This window comes from Salmo salar, chromosome 28, assembly GCF_965601325.2.
Source record: "Salmo salar chromosome 28, fSalSal1, whole genome shotgun sequence".
In the NCBI taxonomy this organism is placed as follows: Eukaryota; Metazoa; Chordata; class Actinopteri; order Salmoniformes; family Salmonidae; genus Salmo; species Salmo salar.
Window position 1 is genome coordinate 31,858,395 of NC_138318.1, and position 23,021 is coordinate 31,881,415.

At 40.8% G+C, this 23,021-nt stretch overlaps 1 protein-coding gene across 8 annotated transcripts in view; it reads right to left on the bottom strand.

Annotated features, from left to right (window-relative positions):
- The window catches only part of LOC106589836 (cytohesin-1), a 55,110-nt gene extending 32,927 nt beyond the window's left edge, over positions 1-22,183 (bottom strand). For 4 of the 8 annotated variants that reach the window (XM_014180229.3, XM_045710156.2, XM_014180228.3 and 1 more), the window contains exon 1: positions 10,009-10,675. Coding sequence is in view for 2 of the 8 variants with exons in the window: in XM_014180226.3 (XP_014035701.3) it covers positions 21,727-21,757 (31 nt within the window). In the remaining 6 variants the exon portion in view is untranslated. Of the gene's footprint in view, positions 1-10,008; positions 10,677-21,726 lie in introns of those variants that run through there. The other 4 variants (XM_045710153.2, XM_014180227.3, XM_014180226.3 and 1 more) reach the window with 3 other exon arrangements.
- Positions 22,184-23,021: the final 838 nt, after the last annotated feature.

Here is a 23,021-nt window from a genome sequence, read left to right on the forward strand (position 1 = left end):
GAGTATGTCCACATCTCCGTCAGACCATTTAATTGGTAAACTACACGGTAATGTAACAGTAGCATTTTTAGTGATCCAATACATAATATAGTACACTTATCATAATTTGGTTTTAATCCAGAGAGGATAGCAAATGTATTTAGATCCTCTATGAGGCCGTGGAGAGATTCTAATTGTGGTTTTAAAAGAAAACATGAATCATCAGCGTACAATAACACCTTTGTTTCTAATCCTTTAATATTATTGTTTGATCTAATTTTAACAGCTAACATTTCCATGACAATAATAAATAGATATGCCAATAGTGGACAACCTTGTTTTACTCCTCTAGATAGTTTTAAACTTTGAGATGTAGCCATTATTTACTATTTATAAAATGGGTTAGATTCCCCAAAATTGAAATATTCTAGGCATTTATATATAAAATCCAGTCGTACTTTATCCAAAGCCTTTTCAAAATCAGCTATGAAACCAGGCCTGGTGTCCCCGATATTTCATAGTATTCTATTGTTTCCAGTACTTGTCTTATACTATCTCCAATGTATCGTCCACGTAAAAAACCTGTCTGATTAGGATGAATAATATCTGACAATACTTTAAATTCTATGCGCCAAGCATTTTTGCATCACAACACTGAAGTGTAAGAGGTCTCAAATATTTTTAATGGATATATATATATATATATATATAGGTCCTGTTTCAGTAATAATGATAGACCTTGTTGCGTGTCTGAAAATCTACCATTTATATAGGAGTGGTTAAAACATGCTAAGAATGGTCCTCTGAGTATGTCAAAGAAGGTTTGGTATTCCTCCATTGGTATGCCATCCAGCCCTGGAGTTTTCCCAGCCATAAAGGCTTTAATTGCATCAAGAAGTTCCTCCTCTGTAATTTGGCCTTCACATGAGTCTTTCTGTACAGATGCTAATTTTACATTATTATTAGGGAAAAAAATCCATACAATTAGCTGCAGTTAGTGGAGATGGAGGAGACTGAAATGAAAATATTATTTCAAAATATCAAATACTTTACAAATTATATTTTGAAAGGGGAAGTAACAAGTTACAATAAATTTTTTTTTTAAATAATTGGTAGTATTTCTATACTGAAGATTGAAAAAGAATTTGGTGCATTTTTCCCCATATTCCATCCAGTTCACTTTATTTTTTATAATATATTACACCGGATATTTATTGATTAAGTTCCTCCATTTCTTTTTCCTCTAACTTATTCAGTGCCTCTATGGTACAGTTTTTATTGCTATCTAACTGTACTGTTAGTCCTTCCATTTCCTTTGTTAATATGGACTCTTGATCTAAATTGCTTTTGTTTTATAGATGAGTACTGAAAGAAAGGCACATTTAAGTGTCCCATACAATAAGGGGATCTGCTGTACCCATGTTATGTCTGAAAAAGTCAGCTATAAATTCTTCTGTCCTAGTTCTAAACAATGTATCATCTAGTAGGCTTTGATTCAATTTCTAATATCCTTACCCACATGGAAATTCTGTAAGAGTAATATATATATGCCAATTATGTGATGATCTGACCGCATTCTGTCCCCTATCAACACTAACTTTTGGTGCGAGAGAGAATGGCGTAAGAAAGTTGTCAAGACGACTAGCTTGATTAAGCCTCCACCATGTATATCTCACTAGTTCAGGGTATTTAAGTCTCCATATATCAACTAATTCCAATATATCCATGACATTCATGATTTCCTAAAGTGCCTGAGGGTGAAAGTTTAGTGTGATTTCCTTTCCGGTCCAAATATTAAAATCGTCTGTAGAAGAGTCACGTTTCGATTTGAAATCGGTTCCAGTCCTACTTCCGTCATGTTTGGGTGTTGCTTGTTTTCGTAATATTTGTCGATAAATTTCTCTAGTCTTGAGATTTGTTTTGTATTATTATCCAGATTGAAGGTTATCACCCACCAGATTGTGTAGTGACAATATTTAGTCTAACTTGCCGATATTGAATATTACGTTTTTATCTTGAGGTGCTCAACATATCTACGTTCAGTCCGCCATTACCTTTTTTCCCCCCCAGTCCACCATTACCCTTTTTTTTTTTTTTTTTATACATTTGTGTCTTGTCGAGAGCAAAACTTTCCTTTTCAATTCAAAATTATTGTTCTGAAAGCAAAATAGGCTTCAAAGTAAAAAAAAACAAAAACATTTGCAATCAAATATTTTTTTATAGAACGCAAAACTTTATGCATTTTATCCCCCCCAAAAAATATTTTGAGAACAAAAAATATATTTGAAAACAAAACTCGCAGTCAACCACCCTCCATTTGAGTGTCCGTTTGGCTACAACCAATACTGTTCAGCCTTTCTTTCCGACACAGGAAGTTATAGCGGACACCTACGAAGAAGGACTGTGTGATGATGGCATCTCAGGTAAGCAGCACTGGGCGTTCTTCTGTCCAACTTCTACATAGCTAGTAGTTAGCGCCTATGATTTAGTGTCGGTTCACAACATGCTACTATATTACATACATACCATAGAATGATAAATCATGCAATTATTATTCTCAAGCTAACCAAAAACATGTAGCTACAGAATGCCTTTTCTCGCCATTTTCAGTTGAATTCATCTAACTTTCATGGCAACTCATAAGTAGGCCATGTCCTATTTGTTTCATAGTCGATATATATAATCACATTTTATGACAGTGTAACGGTTAGATTTTTTTACAGAAGGATGAAAGAACACAATATGTCTGTCAGGGAATGCTATTCAGATAGGTCAGATGAAGAGTTAGACCAGAAAGTCAGGGCCATTAAGGCAAGGTTGCCCCATGCGGGCTTTAGAATGGTCAAAGGAAGTCTCAGAGCAATGGGCCATCGTGTACAATGGCGAAGAGTTAGGGAGTCTTTGCAGAGAAGGGTTAGGGAGTCTTTGCAGAGAAGGGTTAGGGAGTCTTTGCAGAGAAGGGTTAGGGAGTCTTTGCAGAGAAGAGTTAGGGAGTCTTTGCAGAGAAGGGTTAGGGAGTCTTTGCAGAGAAGGGTTAGGGAGTCTTTGCAGAGAAGGGTTAGGGAGTCTTTGCAGAGAAGGGTTAGGGAGTCTTTGCAGAGAAGGGTTAGGGAGTCTTTGCAGAGAAGGGTTAGGGAGTCTTTGCAGTGTGTAGATGGTGCAGGTATCATTGCCAGAATGATCCAGCTCCGTTGCATTCCTCGGCAGAAATACTCTGTCCTGCTCCCGTCTGTCGTCCACATTGATACAAATCAGAAATTGTTAAGGTACTAAGATGTATAATGTCTCCTTCAAATCTAAGAAGTTATTTTAACTTTGTTATTCTTACTTATTCGTAGACAAATTTTCAATGATGTATGAAATTGGAGTTGTTCTTCATCAACTGGTAATACATAAATAATGACAAAAGGTTAATTAGGTAAAACATTTCACTTTTAATGCCAATGCTTTTTTCAAGATACCGGTATAGATGGATTTTCAAGGAAGTATATTATTGTGTATGCATATTGCATATTTCCCATCACTTAATGAACAACCACAATACCAGTCTGGTGTTAATCTTTCCGTGCTGTATTGACGTATCCTGAAAATGACATCTGCTGCTTTAGATTGAACGGTCATATCTCAGTTATTGTATCTACAAAAAAATAAGCTTTTTTCTTTACTTTCAGAGAGCGAGCTGATCAAGGGGTCGAAAATGTAGATATTGCCAGATGTTCACTGTCTGAGGAACAGGCCGTGGAAGATTTATTGCTGGCAAAATTACCTCTGTCCATAAGCAGAGGTAATTAAACTGTTCTGTGTTCTTTTTCCTCTCTTCCTCGCTGCCTGTCTTGTTGTACATGGAACCTGTCTCACAAGCATTCATTAATAAAACCTTTCCAGATTTACACCACATAAACACGCAGCCATTTTCATTGGACCATCAAGCCCCTGCTGCCAAGTCATGATTTCCCTGGGTGTTAGCCTTGCAATAACCAAGTGGTGAGACACATAGCCCTGTATATTTAAATGTTTCAGGTACACTCAGACAGGTGTCTAAGTCACATACAGTCAGTAACCACTCAGAGGCACATACACACTTGCATTTCTATAACCTTGGACCCACCTCAGTGTTCACTATTCATGGACGAAGACCACATGGCCACAGAGATTAGATTTCTCCTCCGCAAAACCTTTTCTTTCACTCTGTTAGAGTGGAATGCTTATGGGGAGATGTTTGGAGTGCTGTGACATGTCAATACTACAACTTGCTGCACAGTTTGGAGGAAGACGGCTACCTTGACCTGTCAAATTCTAGCCACCTCTTCTGTGTGGGATATGTGTTCCTACCTCGTCTGCAGGCAGATCTGCAGCATTTCAGAGAGTTGGAATAATCACCCTTTAAGTACAGAGGTGAACCTGACACCTCACCAGCTGTTGCCTTAGCACTACACAAACTGATTCAAATAATCAAGTCAGCTTCAAGTGGTATTTATGCATTCATTTGTGATCTGGTAGTGTAAAAGTCTAATAAGGACTTTTGCCTCTCCCCCTTCTCCCTAAATCTTCTAGGTTATATCAGCTGTTTTGGTGAACCCCTCCCGCATCTGAACTGGCTGACAGAGAGCACAGCATGATCATAGGTGAGAGGTCACTTGGTCAAGTCAACAGGAAGTATTATTAAAGAGATGCTTTACATTGAAATTAGGGATGCACGATATAGTCGGCTGATATTAGCTAAAAATCCCAACATCGGTATCAGCCGATGTCTGGTTTAACGCCCGATGTGCAAAACCGATGTCAAAGCTGACATGCATACCTATATAATGAAAGGTACATGACGTAATGACGCCACGTAAAATTTTTACCCGATTTAATCTGATCTCCTACCCAGAAACTAGAATATGCATATAATTATTAGCTCTGGATAGACAACACTCCAAAGTTTCTAAAACTGTTTGAATGGTGTCTGTGAGTATAACAGAACTCATTTGGCAGGCCAAAACCTGAGAAGATTCTGTACAGGAAGTACCCTGTCTGACCATTTCTTGGCCGTGTTGATTATCTCTATCAATTACAGGGGATCTCTGCTCTTACGTGACACTTTCTACGGCTCACATGGGCTCTCAGAAGGCGGCAAAATGCTGAATCGTGGCTTTGCAGGCTCTGGTTGAAACAAAGTAGCGCGTTTGGGTAGTGGCTGGTTACAGTACTGTGAGACTCAGGCTCGTGCCCGCGTCGACCGAAAGCTTTGTTTTCTTTCCTCTGTTTAGCTAAACGGAGATTCCCGGTCGGAATATTATCGCTTTTTTTACGAGAAAAATGGCATAAAAATGGATTTTAAACAGCGGTTGACATGCTTCGAAGTACGGTAATGGAATATTTAGAAATCTTTTGTCACGAATTGCGCCATGCTCGCGACCCTGATTTACCATTTCGGATAGTGTCTTGGAACGCACGAACAAAACGCCGCAATTTGGATATAACGATGGATTATTTTGGACCAAACCAACATTTGTTATTGAAGTAGCAGTCCTGGGAGTGCATTCTGACGAAGACAACAAAGGTAATGAAACATTTGTAATAGTAAATCGGAGTTTGATCAGGGCTAAACTTGGTCGGTGTCTAAATGGCTAGCCGTGATGGCTGGGCTATCTACTGAGAATATTGCAAAATGTGCTTTCACCGAAAAGCTATTTTAAAAATCGGACATATCAAGTGCATAGAGGAGTTCTGTATCTATAATTCTTAAAATAATTGTTATGTTTTTTGTGAACGTTTATCGTGAGTAATTTAGTAAATTCACCAGATGTTTGCGGGGGGTATGCTAGTTCTGAACGTCACATGCTAATGTAAAAAGCTGGTTTTTGATATAAATATGAACTTGATTGAACAAAACATGCATGCATTGTATAACATAATGTCCTAGGGTTGTCATCTGATGAAGCATCAAAGGTTAGTGCTGCATTTAGCTGTGGTTTGGGTACACACTACCAAGTGTGCTATTTTTCCGATGTTGCCCTACCGGAGTAACACAGTAATAGCGTCACCACTATTAGCTTCACAACATACATACTATGGAAAGCCATTTGGGTCTTTGCGTGTCAAAAAAAAGATACAGTAGCACTGTCAAAGCTGTACAAAAAAGTCTGCAAACAAGCAAACACCGGCCACGAACGATGTGTTTACAATACCGCGTTGGTAATAAAGCATCATTTGTTTGACCGCAACTTTTGGGGGAGCTAGCTTTAGCTTGGTACCTAGCTAGCACCAATACAACCAGCCTGAAAACAATGACCAGTAGAAACTGCAGTAATTTTCATTATTCTAAGCAATGATTTAGGAATCCTTGTGAGTAAGTATTAGCTAGGTTGCCACTTGTTGTTCGCCTATTGAAATTGAACTTCAGTTCATGAAAATAAATAGCTAACCAGCTACTTAATCCTGTTGCCCAAAGCTAACGTTATAAGCAACCAGCTTTCGTCATCTGGTTAGTGAGGCTTGACCGGACCATTTGTTGTGAAGCTAGCCACAATAGTGGAATTTGCGGTTTGCCTTCAAGAACAGTCTTATAAATGAGTGTTATTTTAGATGACACCTAGCTATATAGTTAGTTCTGTCTTCTATACCTCTCCCCACCTCTTTATAATGCACACCATATGTGCATTGAAGTACTGATTGAACTTTATAATATTTATAATGCATGTATTACGCATTTATAAACACCTGGATAATGAACTTTCAATAAATCGTTTCACATTCTCCACTGGTTGAAATTAAGTATCTCACTGAAATACTACACCTATCCTGTGTCCTCAGATGAAGGGAGTTAGATATGCATAGGAAGTGTAGTTGTACGTTTTTTTCCCCCCTGTATATATGAATTACAAATCAGCTTTTACTGAAATCATGTTTTTAATCTATTGCATTGATGTCCCAGGAGCGGTAAACACTGTTGAAGTGTATATCTGTAATACATACATACAAAGAATGTAGTTTGATACACCTGGTATTGGATATGACTGAAAAAGAATGTCTCAGAGATTCATACCTGAACATTTATTTGCCACGGTAGAGTACATGATCAGTGAATATGTTCAATGTACAGGCTACACTGTGGGGATCTCAGTGTGGTAATAACTACAGTACATGTATATAGGACTTGCATCCTTGGCACAATAAAGTTATATTCTGCTTCATTAATGCCATTCAGACTTGAAGTTGATACAACAACTATGATAGCTGAGGTTCATAGATTGGTATAAATATTAGTTTAGAACCTAACGTTTTAGGGTCCATACACAGATCAGCTACATAATGTAGCTAGCTACACATCCATAGGCATACAGTTATTTGTATCCTCCACTACACAATAAGCAAATAAATAGTTGTACATTCAATGTGCAGTAAAAGCTTTAGCTAGCTAGATTCTTTACATCCACTGTTTCCAAAGACGACAGCCTGGTTTGCAGGTTCTCTCAGGAGTCCCAACACAATAATCAACCTGGATACCAACTTCATACTCATGTCATAACATTAGCTAGCTGGCTAATGTTAGCTAGTCAGCTAACTTGCTAAATAGCGATTTTCATAATTTTACTTTATGACAAAGAATATGCACAATCGTTTGTCTCTACATTAACATATTCCTCTCAATTGTACATTTTTTGCTTGACTCGTTATGACGTTATAATTCCTAACATTTGCTTCCACCGTAATGTTTTGTCAGCCATCTTTGCTGAAGAAAGTCACCAGCGACGGATGGCTCGCGCCAAATTTGTCATTGGAACCACTCAATGTGATTGGTCATATAAAAACCTTGGGACCCAAATGCATAATGAGAGCTCTAACTCCCCCTTGTGGGGGGTCTGGAGCAATGAAGCCATGACGCTGGGTACCTCTAAGTCCCGCAGTGTAAGATCACAACTTTTAAAGAAGGAACCGCTGTACCACACCTCCTCGTGCCTTATTGCTATTATAAACTGGTTATCAACGTAATTAGAGCAGTAAAAATGTATATATGTTTTGTCATACCTCTATTATACGGTCTGATATACCACGGCTGTCAGCCAGTCAGCATTCAGGGCTCAAACCACCCAGTTTATAAATCAGTGATAGATCAGCAAACAAATAGATGAGCTATACCACCTCCACGTATTTGGCCCAGCCAGAGAATTAACTAAATATACATAGAGGTTCTTGTGAAACAAAATCGCATTGGATTGATTAAGACAAGTCACAGGCTTTTGGTTGGGATCAGGCCTAGGCTACTGAGCGACTGCAAGTGAAGAGCAAAATAATCCACTTGTGAAGCTACATAACATGCTGGCTAAATGTTGTGATCAGTGCAAATAAAAGGAGCCAACCAGACAAGATGATCATGAGCAGCACTCACCTCAACTTAGATAACATTTCCAAAGCCTAATTCTGGCCTAACCAATATCCAAACAGATTCAGTGGAAAGAAAAATCAGACATGGATTGATTTATCATGTCCCCATGCTTGTCTCAAAGCAGCATGAAACGGTGCAGAAATAGTCCATGGTGGAAAAAGTACCCAATTGTCATACTTGAGTAAAAGATACCTTAAAAATGACTCAAGTAAAAGTCAACCAGTAAAATACTACTGGAGTAAAAGTCTAAAAGTATTTGGTTAAGTATATTTAAGTATCAAAAGTAAAAGTATAAATCATTTCAAATTCCTAAAATTAAGCAACCTAGACGGCACGATTTGCAAACGAAGCATTCGTGTTTAGTGAGTCTGCCAGATCAGAGGCAGTAGGGATAACCAGGGATGTTCTCCCGATAAGTGTGTGAATTGGAAAATGTGTCCTGCTAAGCATTCAAAATGTAACAAGTACTTTTGGGTGTCAAGGAAAATGTAAGGAGTAAAAAGTACACTATTTTCTTTAGGAATGTAGTGGAGTAAAAGTCAGTTGTCAAAAATATGAATAGTGAAGTAATGTACAGATACCCCAAAAAAACGACTTAAGTAGTACTTTAAAGTATGTTTTACTTAAGTACTCTACACCACTGGAAATATTACTTCAAATGTATTACAAAAATTGGATGACTTTTAGTAAGCAACATTTTGAAACCTTCAATTGCATTAGCCTACTTTATTCCAATATGTTAGTCATTCAGTGATATCTATTCCCACAGTAATCCTCTATGGATCAATCCAGTTGTGGTTAAGAAAACAGTGCATTTGGTGAAGAGATGGGTGAAGTGACATGCCTCGTAAAGTGTAGAACTGCCAGGAGGATAGTAGTAACGGGCGCTGCCTAACAACCATCAAGAGCTTAAGAGTGTAGTGCGTGCCAAGTTCGCCTCAGCATTACGGCTACATTTCATACTAAGCCGTACGCAGGAATTTACTTCAATCATGACTAGGTCGTGCATGGCTTTGTTGCCAGCAATACCTTTCATATATAAAAGAAAGTGGACAAAAAGAAGGCGGGATGCTAAAGTTGGCGGAAAAACGTCTTGCTTTGAAAGGTGTATCAGTGACAACACCATGAATGCTGTAATGATTGGGTTAACAGGGTAAATAATGCTGTAATCAATGGGTTAAATAGTGCTGTAATGGTAAAGAGTCTATGTTAAGGCCACTTGGAGTCTAAATGGCTCCTCTTACTTTATCAAAAAATACATTTAAAACAATGAAGAATCATCTTTTGTATTGTGGATATTTTACAATCAGCATTGACCTGATACATTTGTTACAACTAGCTACCAGTATATGACAGCAGTTCAATGTTTCTGGTGGGCATTGAGAAGGCTTGGGAGGCATAGTTTGGTTACATTGTGTAGTCTTGTCCATCCAAACAGACACACTCATGCACTGTTCTGCCCACGCACTGATAAGAGCATGCAGTTACGGTTGCATCTCTCAATCAGACCTTAACACACACACTGCGTTAGCTGATACAGCATGTACTATATTTTTGCTGAGTGTTTCCTGATGTCAAGAGGTGGCTGTTTCCTAGCAGTGTGACGATAATATGAGCGGGAATAGGGGTAGACACACAGCGTGTAGTGTTCCTACCTGAGCGAGTTTGTCTCTCCCAGTCCTCCCACTGTTACCAGTATAACACAGGTCCAGACGCAGGTCTCTCCCAGAACACTTGCTTCCCCCTTTAGTCCATCTACCAGTCTCCACAGAGCCCACTCACATACAGTCTCCACAGAGCCCACTCACATACAGTCTCCAGTACCTGTAGAATGACTCTCCCAGGTCCAGTACCAGACACTTCTCACCCAGTCCAGCCCAGAAAAACTCCAGCTCAAAAAAAAAAAATACAGTCCAGTCTTTGTATAATCCAGTCTCGCAGTAGTAGTACTCTTTCAATAATATAGTCCAGACTTCTCTCCCAGTACAGCAGACCAGTATTAGCCTGGTTCTTCTGTCTCATGGCAACCCACCAGTGCCCCAGTCCAGCCAAGCAGTATAACCCAGACAATCCCAGTCCCTCTGAGCCCTCCAATCCCGTGGTGCAATACTAAAATAACCAACATGGCCCCCCTCTCCCCTGCAACCAGGCTGACTGTCCTTAACCCCTAATTACCTGCCAAGCTTACCATCTGTCTTTCACATCACCACACTACTACAAGCTTGTAATGAGAGAGTGAGAGAGCGAGCAAACAGGCTAGCTGCTCCACCACACCACAGAGGGAGAGAGGAAGAGCATGAGAGAGCAGATGTGTGTGAACCAGAGGCGTGTTCAGCTCAATCGCTCTACCATTTGTTGAGAAATCACTGACATTACAGGAGGGAAACCCTCCCCCGCAACTCCTCCCCCTTTGCCTCCAAGCATTATACACAGTCTCCACCCCGTGGACTCTCACACATAGCCCGAGGTATGTGTACTCATGACTGTACACCAATGACCTCCAGCACTGAATACGATCTCTGACTTAATGATAAACAAACCACTATGCAACAAGGGGCACTCTTTTCAATTATTTCACTTTTACTTTTTTATTTATTTAAATCAGGCAACATGAACAACTTGTCCTCTAAGAGATGCTACAGTACATTAACCTCAGTGAGTCTATTACTCAATGTGTGCTTCCAGGTTGGACTGCTGCCTCTGACAGACCTGATCCCAGTTTCCCAAAAGCATCTTAAAACCTCTTGGGGCTATGTGGGACGCTAGCGTGCCACCCGTGGTGCACCCTATCAACAGCAGGTGCATTTCAAGAGCGGCAAATTTGAAACCAAATAAATGTCAAAATTCCAATTTTTCAAACATACAACTATCTTACACCCTTTGAAAGATAAACATCTCCTTAATCTAACCACGTTGTCCGATTTCAAAAAGGTTTTACGGCGAAAGCATAAAGTTAGATTATGTTAGGAGAGTACATTGACAATAGCTGTGTGTAATGTTTTGTCAATTCAAAGACAGGCGTCACCAAAACCATAAAACCAGCTAAAATGATGCACTAACCTTTTACAATCTCCATCAGATGACACTCCTAGGACATTATGTTAGACAATGCATGCATTTTCAGTTCTATCAAGTTCATATTTATATCCAAAAACAGCGTTTTACTATGGCGTTGATGTTCAGGAAATCGTTTCCCTTCATTAACCGGCAGTCAAGTCAGCACCAGAAATTAAATAATTAAAATTAGAAAACATTGGTAAAATATTATATTGTCATTTAAAGAATTATAGATTTACATCTCTTGAACGCAATCGACTTGCCAGATTTAAAAATAACCTTACTGGGAAATCACACTTTGCAATAATCTGAGCACTGCGCCCAGAAAAATACGCTTTGCGATACAGACAAAGGGCCATGTTGGAGAGATCTAAAATCGAAAATACTATGTAAATAATCCATTACCTTTGATTCTCTTCATCAGATGTCACTTCCAGGAATCCCAGGTCCATAACGAATGTAGTTTTGTTCAAAAAAAGCTCATCATTTATGTCCAAAAAGCTCCGTGTTGTTAGCACATGATCTAAGCCCGCCGGACTTCACTTCATGAACGAGGGGAAAAAATATATTTACGTTCGTTCAAACATGTCAAACGTTGTATAGCATAAATCATTTGGGCCTTTTTTAACCAGAACATGAATAATATTCAAGGTGGACGAATGCATTCTTTTAAAACGTTTTGGAACGAGGGTACCCAACATGACCTCGCGCCCAGAGTCTAATCGGCCATCACCGTTCCAAGGCTCTTGTTCGGTCAGATCTCATAGTAGAAGATTCAAAACACTTTGTAAAGGCTGGTGACATCTAGTGGAAGCAATAGGAAGTGCCAAAACATTAATCAGCCCCTGTGTGTTTCAATGGCATAGGCTTAAAGGTAATTCAACACATCAGGTATCCACTTCCTGTCAGAAAATGTCTCAGGGTTTTGCCTGCCAAATGAGTTCTGTTATACTCACAGACACCATTCAAACAGTTTTAGAAACTTTAGGGTGTTTTCTATCCATATATAATAAGTATATGCATATTCTAGTTACTGGGTAGGATTAGTAACCAGATTAAATCGGGTACATTTTTTTATCCAGCCGTGAAAATACTGCCCCCTAGCCCCAACAGGTTAAGGTTAAGTTCATCATTAGAACATTCATAGGAGCATCGTTAAATCTCAGAGCTGTCAAACCCTGGATCTAGTTTTGTCCCGTGGAATAAATATTGTGGATCTAAATGTTTTTCCTCATAATCCTGGACTATCGGACCACCATTTTATTACATTTGCAACAAAACTGCTCAGACCCCAACCAAGGATCATCAAAAGCCGTGCTATAAATTCTCAGACAACCCAAAGATTCCTAGATGCCCTTCCAGACTCCCTCCACCTACCCAAGGACGTTGGCGTACAAAAATCTGTTAACCACCTAACTGAGGATCTAAAATGTAACCTTCCGTAATACCCTAGATGCAGTTCGACCCCTAACAACAAAACATTTGTCGCAAGAAATGTGCTCCCTGGTATACAGAAAATACCCGAGCCCTGAAGCAAGCTCCCAGAAAATTAGAACGGAAATGATGCTCCACCAAACTAGAAGTCTTCCAACTAGCTTGGAAAGACAGTACCGTGCAAAATCAAAGAGCCCTCACTCCAAAAACATGTTTTGATACTTTTGCAAAGCGAACAATTTTTTTTTTTTTTTTTTTTTAAATCAGTATTGAACAAGAGAGGATAGCTTTCACTTCAGCAGTGATAAATTCATGAACTTCTCAGATGAAAACATCATGATCATTAGAAAATAAATGACAAACTCCTCTGTGTATATCGCCAAAGCTCAGCGGTCCTTAGTCTGCACAGATCTGCCAGGACCTAGGATCAATGGAGACTCAAGTTTTTTAATCCTGTATCTCGACACATTCATGGAAATAGTCATGGCCTCAACTGTCAAGCTGGTTAATGTGTATGAAACTCACAAAAAAAAAGTGGAAGTAAATAAAGCCTCTCTTGAAAAAGCCAAACTTTGACCAAGAATGTTTTTTTTTTTTTTTTATATATATATTTAAAAAGTAAAATCTGCCTGTATCGAATCTCCCATTCTCCTCAAAAAAAATGTAAAAGCTGTTGCACAGCAACTCACTGCCTTCCTGAAGACAAATAATGTATATGAAATGCATCAGTCTGGTTTTAGACCCCATCATAGCACTGAGACTGCACTCGTGACGGTGGTAAATGACCTTTTAATGGCGTCAGACCAAGGCTCTACATCTGTCCTCGTGCTCCTACACTGTAGCGCTGCTTTGACACCATCCATCACCACATTATTTTGGAGAGATTACAAACCCTAATTGGTCTACACGGACAAGTTCTTGCCTTGTTTAGATCTTATCTGTCAGAAAGATCTGTTCGCCTCTGTGGATGGTTTGTCCTCTGACAAATCAATTGTAACTGTCACCATTCCTCAAGGTTCCATTTTAGGACCACTATTGTTTTCACTAATATATATATATATATATATATATATATATATATATATATACACACACACACACACACACACACATACATCACACACACACATTCACACACACATATATACTGCTCAAAAAAATAGGGAACACTTAAACAACACATCCTAGATCTGAATGAAAGAAATAATCTTATTAAATACTTTTTCTTTACATAGTTGAATGTGCTGACAACAAAATCACACAAAAATAATCAATGGAAATCCAATTTATCAACCCATGGAGGTCTGGATTTGGAGTCACACTCAAAATTAAAGTGGAAAACCACACTACAGGCTGATCCAACTTTGATGTAATGTCCTTAAAACAAGTCAAAATGAGGCTCAGTAGTGTGTGTGGCCTCCACGTGCCTGTATGACCTCCCTACAACACCTGGGCATGCTCCTGATGAGGTGGCGGATGGTCTCCTGAGGGATCTCCTCCCAGACCTGGACTAAAGCATCCGCCAACTCCTGGACAGTCTGTGGTGCAACGTGGCGTTGGTGGATGGAGCGAGACGATGTCCCAGATGTGCTCAATTGGATTCAGGTCTGGGGAACGGGCGGGCCAGTCCATAGCATCAATGCCTTCCTCTTGCAGGAACTGCTGACACACTCCAGCCACATGAGGTCTAGCATTGTCTTGCATTAGGAGGAAGCCAGGGCCAACCGCACCAGCATATGGTCTCACAAGGGGTCTGAGGATCTCATCTCGGTACCTAATGGCAGTCAGGCTACCTCTGGCGAGCACATGGAGGGCTGTGCGGCCCCCCAAAGAAATGCCACCCCACACCATGACTGACCCACCGCCAAACCGGTCATGCTGGAGGATGTTGCAGGCAGCAGAACGTTCTCCATGGCGTCTCCAGACTCTGTCACTTCTGTCACGTGCTCAGTGTGAACCTGCTTTCATCTGTGAAGAGCACAGGGTGCCAGTGGCGAATTTGCCAATCTTGGTGTTCTCTGGCAAATGCCAAACGTCCTGCACGGTGTTGGGCTGTAAGCACAACCCCCACCTGTGGACGTCGGGCCCTCATACCACCCTCATGGAGTCCGTTTCTGACCGTTTGAGCAGACACATGCACATTTGTGTCCTGCTGGAGGTCATTTTGCAGGGCTCTGGCAGTACTCCTCCTTGCACAAAGGCGGAGGTAGCGGTCCTGCTGCTGGGTTGTTGCCCTCCTACGACCTCCTCCACGTCTCCTGATGTACTGGCCTGTCTCCTGGTAGTGCCTCCATGCTCTGGACACTACGCTGACAGACACAGCAAACCTTCTTGCCACAGCTCGCATTGATGTGCCATCCTGGATGAGCTGCACTACCTGAGCCACTTGTGTGGGTTGTAGACTCCGTCTCATGCTACCACTAGAGTGAAAGCACCGCCAGCATTCAAAAGTGACCAAAACATCAGCCAGGAAGCATAGGAACTGAGAAGTGGTCTGTGTTCTCCACCTGCAGAACCACTCCTTTATTGGGGGTGTCTTGCTAATTGCCTATAATTTCCATCTGTTGTCTATTCCATTTGCACAACAGCATGTGAAATTTATTGTCAATCAGTGTTGCTTCCTAAGTGGACTGTTTGATTTCACAGAAGTGTGATTGACTTGGAATTACATTGTGTTGTTTAAGTGTTCCCTTTATTTTTTTGAGCAGTGTACACACACACACACACACACACACACACACACACACACACACACACACACACACACACACACACACACAACCTCTTGGTGATGTCATTTGGAAACACAATGTCAACTTTCACTGCTATTCGGACAACACACTGCCTGCTGTACATTTCGATTAAACATGGTGAAGCCCCAAAATTGCCTACCTTGGAAGCCTGTGGATGGCGGCACAAGTGGATGGCGGCACATTTTTTACTTTGAAACTCAGACAAAACAGAGATGCTAGTTCTAGGTCCCAAGAAACAATGTGTTCTGCTGTTGGATTTGCCAATTAAAATCGGTATGGTTGTACAGTCGTCTGGGAAAAAAAACTGAAGGACCTCACTGTTACTCTGGACACTGATCTCTCTTTGACGGAAACATATCAAGAATAAGCCCCCCCATCTTCGTAATATTGCAAAAATCAGAACCTTTTTGTCCAAAAAAATTATGCTGAAAAAATAATCCATGCTTTTGTCACTTCTAGATTAGACTACTGCAGTGCTCTACTCTCCGGCTACCCAGACAAAGCACCAAATAAACTTCAGTTAGTGCTAAACACAGCTGCTAGAATTCTGACTAGAACCCCAAAATTTGATCATGTTACTCCAGTGCTAGTCTCTCTATATTGGCTTCCTGATAAGGCTAGGGCTGATTTCAATGTTTTACTGCTAATGAATCCTTCTACTCATTTTGTTAATTTGAGTCAGTTATGCCCAGGGCACGCAGGACCCCCTCCCGGCGAACGATGACTTGAAATAGTCATGATTCTACAAGCCTCTCATTCACATGTAGTTCACCATAAGGGGCTTATTGGAGCTGACATTTGTGACAGAATTGTAAAAGCGTGATTTTAAAACTTTTGATTGCTAGGCATACAGATAAAGATTATTTATTGGTACTTTGAAACAAGATCTAGTTGTGGCCGCACACGGATTAGATTGTGAATGACTATTTTGGCGGAATGCATCGCTTGACAGCCATGAGTGATAAGCAATATCGTTTACGAACTGCAGCACGCCAAACGATTAGTTCTACAGTTTGTTGAGCAGAGGCTGTGTATGTTTTTGTTTCTACAAAGCTGTGTCCATCATAACGTTCAATTAATTGCATTCATTCTTGCACCACGTGATCAATTATCAGTTTTAAACATGTACTTTTCTTCTCTATGCTGCCTGCAGCATGATCAATTTTGCCTGCGCGCACATGACAGACAGTTGGACAAACCTACCCATTCAACGGTTTTTATTTTTACCATTTTCTACATTGTAGAATATTTGTGAAGACGTCAACACTATGAAGTAACATATATGGAATCATGTAGTAACCAAAAAAGTTAAAAATCAATCAAAATACATTTTATATTTTAGATTCTTCAAAGTAGCCACCGCCTTGATGACAGCTTTGCACACTCTTGGCATTCTCTCATCCAGCTTCATGAGGAATGCTTTTCCAACCGTCTAATGTCCATTGCTCATGTTTCTTGGCCCAAGCAAGTCTCTTTTTCTTATTGGTGTCCTTCAGTAGTGGTTTCTTTGCAGCAATTTGACCATGAAGGCCTGAATCACACAGTGTCCTCTGAACAGTTGATGTTGAGATGTGTTCCATATGTTATTTCATAGTTTTGATGTCTTGAATATTATACTTTTAAATAAAAATTTCACCTTTATTTAACTAGGCAAGTCAGTTAAGAACAAATTCTTATTTTCAATGACAGCCTAGGAACAGTGGGTTAACTGCCTTGTTCAGGGGCAGAACGACAGATTTGTACCTTGTCAGCTCGGGGATTCGAACTTGCAACCTTTCAGTTACTAGTCCAACGCTCTAACCACTACTGGCTACCCTGCCGCCCCAATGCAGAAAATAGTAAAAAATAAATAAAAACCCTTGAATGAGTAGGTGTTCTAAAAAAAATAAAAAAAAATAAAAAAGGACAGGACAGGACAGGACAGGTAGCCTATATACAGGGGGTAATGAGTCAAGGATGATGGGGGGGGCAGGCAATGTAAATAGTCTGGGTGGCCATTTGAGTAATTGTTCAGCAGCCTTATAGCTTGGGATTAGAAGCTGTTAACCTGTTAGGGCTAGGGGGCAGTATTGACACGGCCGGATAAAAAAACGTACCCGATTTAATCTGGTTACTACTCCTGCCCAGTAACTAGAATATGCATATAATTATTGGCTTTGGATAGAAAACACCCTAAAGTTTCTAAAACTGTTTGAATGGTGTCTGTGAGTATAACAGAACTCATTTGGCAGGCAAAACCCTGAGAAGATTCGAAACAGGAAGCGCCCTCTCTGACAAGTTGTTGTTCATCTTGGCTCTTTTTATTGAAGACTGAGGATCTTTGCCGTAACGTGACATTTCCTACGGCTCCCATTGGCTCTCAGAACCCGGGAAAAAGCTGAATGATATCGAGGCAGCCTCTGGCTGAAACACATTATCGCGTTTGGATAGTGGCTTGTAAGAGTACTCTGAGACTCACGCTCGTGCACGAGATGTATTTATTTTCTCTCTCTTTGTACGTATACAGGCTTTCCCGGTCGGAATAGTATCGCTTTTTTACGAGAAAAATGGCATAAAAATTGATTTTAAACAGCGGTTGACATGCTTCGAAGTACGGTAATGGAATATTTAGACATTTTTTGTCACGAAATGCGCCATGCTCGCCACCCTGATTTACCCTTTCGGATAGTGTCTTGAACGCACGAACAAAACGCCACTGTTTGGATATAACAATGGATTATTTGGGACCAAACCAACATTTGTTATTGAAGTAGCAGTCCTGGGAGTGCATTCTGACAAAGAACACCAAAGGTAATCAAACTTTTCTAATAGTAAATCGGAGTTTGGTGAAGGCTAAACTTGCTGGGTGTCTAAATAGCTAGCCCTGTGATGCCGGGCTATCTACTGAGAATATTGCAAAATGTGCTTTCACCCAAAAGCTATTTTAAAATCGGACATATCGAGTGCATAGAGGAGTTCTGTATCTATAATTCTTAAAATAATTGTTATGCTTTTTGTGAACGTTTATCGTGAGTAATTTAGTAAATTCACCGGCAGTGTTCGGTGGGAATGCTAGTCACATGCTAATGTAAAAAGCTGGTTTTTGATATAAATATGAACAAAACATGCATGTATTGTATAACATAATGTCCTAGAGTTGTCATCTGATGAAGATCATCAAAGGTTAGTGCTGCATTTAGCTGTGGTTTGGGTTTATGTGACATTATATGCTAGCTTGAAAAATGGGTGTCTGATTATTTCTGGCTGGGTACTCTGCTGACATAATCTAATGTTTTGCTTTCGTTGTAAAGCCTTTTTGAAATCGGACAGTGTGGTTAGATTAACGAGAGTCTTGTCTTTAAAATGGTGTAAAATAGTCATACGTTTGAAAAATTGAAGTTTTTGCATTTGAGGTATTTGAATAACGCGCCACGGGATTACACTGGCTGTTGAGTAGGTGGGACGCAAGTGTCCCACCTAGCCCATAGAGGTTAAGGAGCCTTTTGGACCTAGAGTTGGCGCTCCGGTAACGCTTGCCGTGCGGTAGCAGAGAGAACAGTCTATGATTTGGGTGACTGGAGTCTGACAGTTTTTTGGGCCTTCCTCTGACAACGTCGATGTATTGGGCCATATACCCCAGGTCATTGCTGTAAATGACAATGTGTTCTCAGTCAATTTACCCGGTAAAATAAGGGTTAAATAAAAAATAAAAAACCTTCTATAGCGCCTTGCGGTCAGATGCCAAGCAGTTGCCATACCAAGTGGTGATGCAACCTGTCAGGATGCTCTCGATGGTGCAGCTGTAGAACTTTGAGGATCACGGGGACCCATGCCAAAATGTTAGTCTCCTGAGGGGGAAAAGGTGGCCTTGTGCCCTCTTCACAACTGTCTTGGTGTGTTTGGACCATGATCGTTTGTTGGTGATGTGGACACCAAGGAACTTGAAGCTCTCGACACGCTCCACTACAGCCCCGTCAATGTGGGCCTGTTCGGCCCTCCTTTTCCTGTAGTCCACGATCATCTCCTTTGTCTTGCTCACATTGAGGGAGAGGTTTTAATCCTGGCACCACACTGCCAGGTCTCTGACCTCCCTATAGGCTGTCTCAACGTTGTCGGTGATCAGGCCTACCACCGTTGTGTCATCAGCAAACTTGATGGTGTTGGGAGTCGTGCTTGGCCACGCAGTCGTGGGTGAACAGGAGTACAGGAGGGGATAAGCACACACCCCTGATGGGCACCGGTGTTGAGGATCAGTGTGGCAGATGTGTTGTTACCTACCCTTACCACCTGTGGGCAGCCCATCAGGAAGTCCAGGATCCAGTTGCAAAGGGAGGTGTTAAGTCACAGAGTCCTTAGCTTAGGGATGAGCTATGAGGGCACTATGGTGTTAAACGCTGAGCTGTAGTCAATGAACAGCATTCTCACATAGGTGTTCCTTTTGTCCAGGTGGGAAAGGGCCGTGTGGAGTGCGAATGAGATTGCGTTATCTGTGGGTCTGTTGGGGCGGTATGCAAATTGGAGTGGATCATTTCTGTTTCAAACAAGAAACAGAAATGTCTACGTGTTGCAATAAACAGTAAGGTAATGGAATATGAAACGCTAGCAATTATTGTAGTATTAGAAACGTGTGAAAGCAAAAGCAAATATTTCAAATACTTCGCTATGGCAACTCCTTGTGGCGGACCGGGCGCCTGCAGGCTGACCTCAGTCGTGAGTTTAACGGCGTTTCCTCTGACACATTGGTGCGTCTGGCTTGGTTTAGCAAGTGTTAAGAAGTGGGGTTTTGTAGGTCATGTTTCGGAGGACACATGGCCTCCCAAGCCCATTGAGGAGTTGCAGCGATGAGACAAGATCGAAAAAGGGAGCTGCATATTTAGTTATTATGACAATCCTCTCTTCAATTTGACGTTTGCACTGCACCTGATCCTATATCTGTTCGCTAACTCACCCGACCTGTGTTGATTGACAGTTTGAAGGTCCAATCAGATTGCAGAGTGCGTTTCACTAGCCAATCTGTTGCAGTGTTTTTTTTATTTTCCAAGGGCAATGCTGTGGCTACTGTCTCTGGCTGCGTGTAGATTAAGCCATGTACACCAGGATTCCCCAACTGGCAGCCCGTGATTTTATTTGCCCCCCCCCACCCACTTGCTCCTTCCATGACATAGACTGGCTAGGTGAATCCAGGCTAAATTAGCATTTCTCTCTCAGCCTCACTGCAAAATGTGTATAATTGCAGGAAATGAGCTCTAAAACTGGATACTTGTCACTGCGGCCAACAGGAGGGCTTTTAAAACGTTCAGTTGGCGACAGCACCATTGGCCAAGCCCCCACCACCTAAGCCCCATTCTGATCCAAAAGAAACCCTGCAAATGTAAGCAAGGTTTGAAATTATTATGTTTTAGTCAAATATCTGTTTGTGCGTCTCGCGGTCAATTTGCAGTCTACAAATTATTTGTAATTTCAAGTCAGTCTCACAACTGCTGTTTTCTACCAGAGAAGTTGTTGAAGTTTATTAGTCTATGTACTGGTTACGCATGGAATACATCGTCCAATTAAATGTTTGCTTGCAGGTTCCTTCTCGACAATGCTACAATAATAAATACAAATGGATATACGAACATACAGTAAGTACTTTTATTGCCTTCAGTTGCTCTTTAAGGTAAGATTTGAATGGAGAACGCTGATCCGAAAGCAACACTGCTTTTCTTTTGATCCAATTAGTATCGACACATGCCTCAACAACGCACTTAGCAAACACTCTCGCTGCGTGGTGTTTTGGAAAACGCATCTTACGTCTTCGGCTGTTGTAGGAACGATGTATCGTAGACACACACGCGTTATGATTTCAGTGATACACAGTGCACACACCGCTGCATGGCCGCAACTCAGTCCGCTAAATTAACCTTTTGTTCTAAGGTGGTCTGGAAATTAGCATATGAAGACCTGTTGCGATATTGCAAGCTGGGTACGTTTTTTTAGCCAGTCAACCGTAAAAAGCACGGCGAAAACATGTGACTAATAGCCAACAGAAACAAGGTAGCAATAACTTAGATGAAATAGCATACAGGTATTAACTGTTTATAAAGCTAGGGCCTACATCAAATAGCATTGGCTAGATAACATTGGCTAATTAAGTCTGGCGCTACTTACCCACTCCGTCTGCCGACTTCAGAACCATCATGTAGCCTTTCTGTAAACTACGAATCCTTTCAAAAACTTCACAAATTGCTGCTCACGTAGAAACTATTAAATTGGAGCGCCCAGACAAAATATATATATAACTTTTTTAAAACTGACTTTTTGTCGACTTTGTATCTTAAATTGACGTGTAACAGCTGTGAATTGACTCAGAACTGGGGCGTCCCATGCGGTGAAACAAGGCGTGGTTTAGTAATACTTGCTACTGGGCAGCCAATCAGAAGGTTTGATATCCCGATATTCGCTAAGCTCCACCCCCAGAAGTCACACAAGCACCCTTGCTGGCCCATGTTGACTCCAATGCTTCCCACAGTTGTGGCAATGGTCAAGTTGCCTGGATGTCCTTTTGGTGGTGGACCATTCTTGATACACATGGGAAACTGGAAAGCATGGGAAACCAGCAGCGTTGCATTCACACCATACCCTGTTCAAAGGAACTTAAATATTTTGTCTTGTCCATGAATGGCATACACACAATTTGTGTCTCGAGGCTTAAAAATAATGATTTAACCTGTCTCCTCCCCTTCATCTACAATGACTGAAGTGGATTTGATTTAACAAGTGACATCAATCAGGGATCATAGCTTTCACCTGGATTCACCTGGTCAGTCTGTCTTGGATAATATTTTGTTTACTCAGTTTATAGTTTCCACTAGTTACCACAGTCACAAAGTCAAATTTGGAAACAAACATTTGCTTTTTTATCTTAATTTAAGGTTTGTGTTTGGCATAAAGTTAGCAGTGTGGTTAAGGTTAGGGTTACGTTTAAAATCTAATTTTAAGAAGAAAAATTGTAGAAATGGATGGGGTATATGACTTTGTGGCTGTGGTAACGAGTGATGACAGATTCATAGAGCTCGACCTCTGAATGGTGAATGACGTGATGACAGGCTAAAGGACCATTTTAACTCTCCATTATAGCAATGAAAGCTAGCGAGAGAGTGCAAACATGTGAGAGTATACAACGACAGAGAGAGAGAGACAGAAAATGATGTGGGTAGACAAGAGAGGAAGAGAAAGAAGAGTGATGAAGAGTAGGGGCAAAATGGGACAAAAGAGGGAGAGAGGGTTTTAAAGCGCAGCTGTGTGCTTGAATCAGAGCTTCATTCACTAAGTTTGGCCACAGAGAGAGGAAAACAGGATATGCTGGGAGAGAGAGAGAGAGAGGGAGAGAGCATTACAGGATATGGCACTGATATCTTCAGAACCAAGGAGAAAGAGTTGCTGAAAAGAAGGTATATAAATAG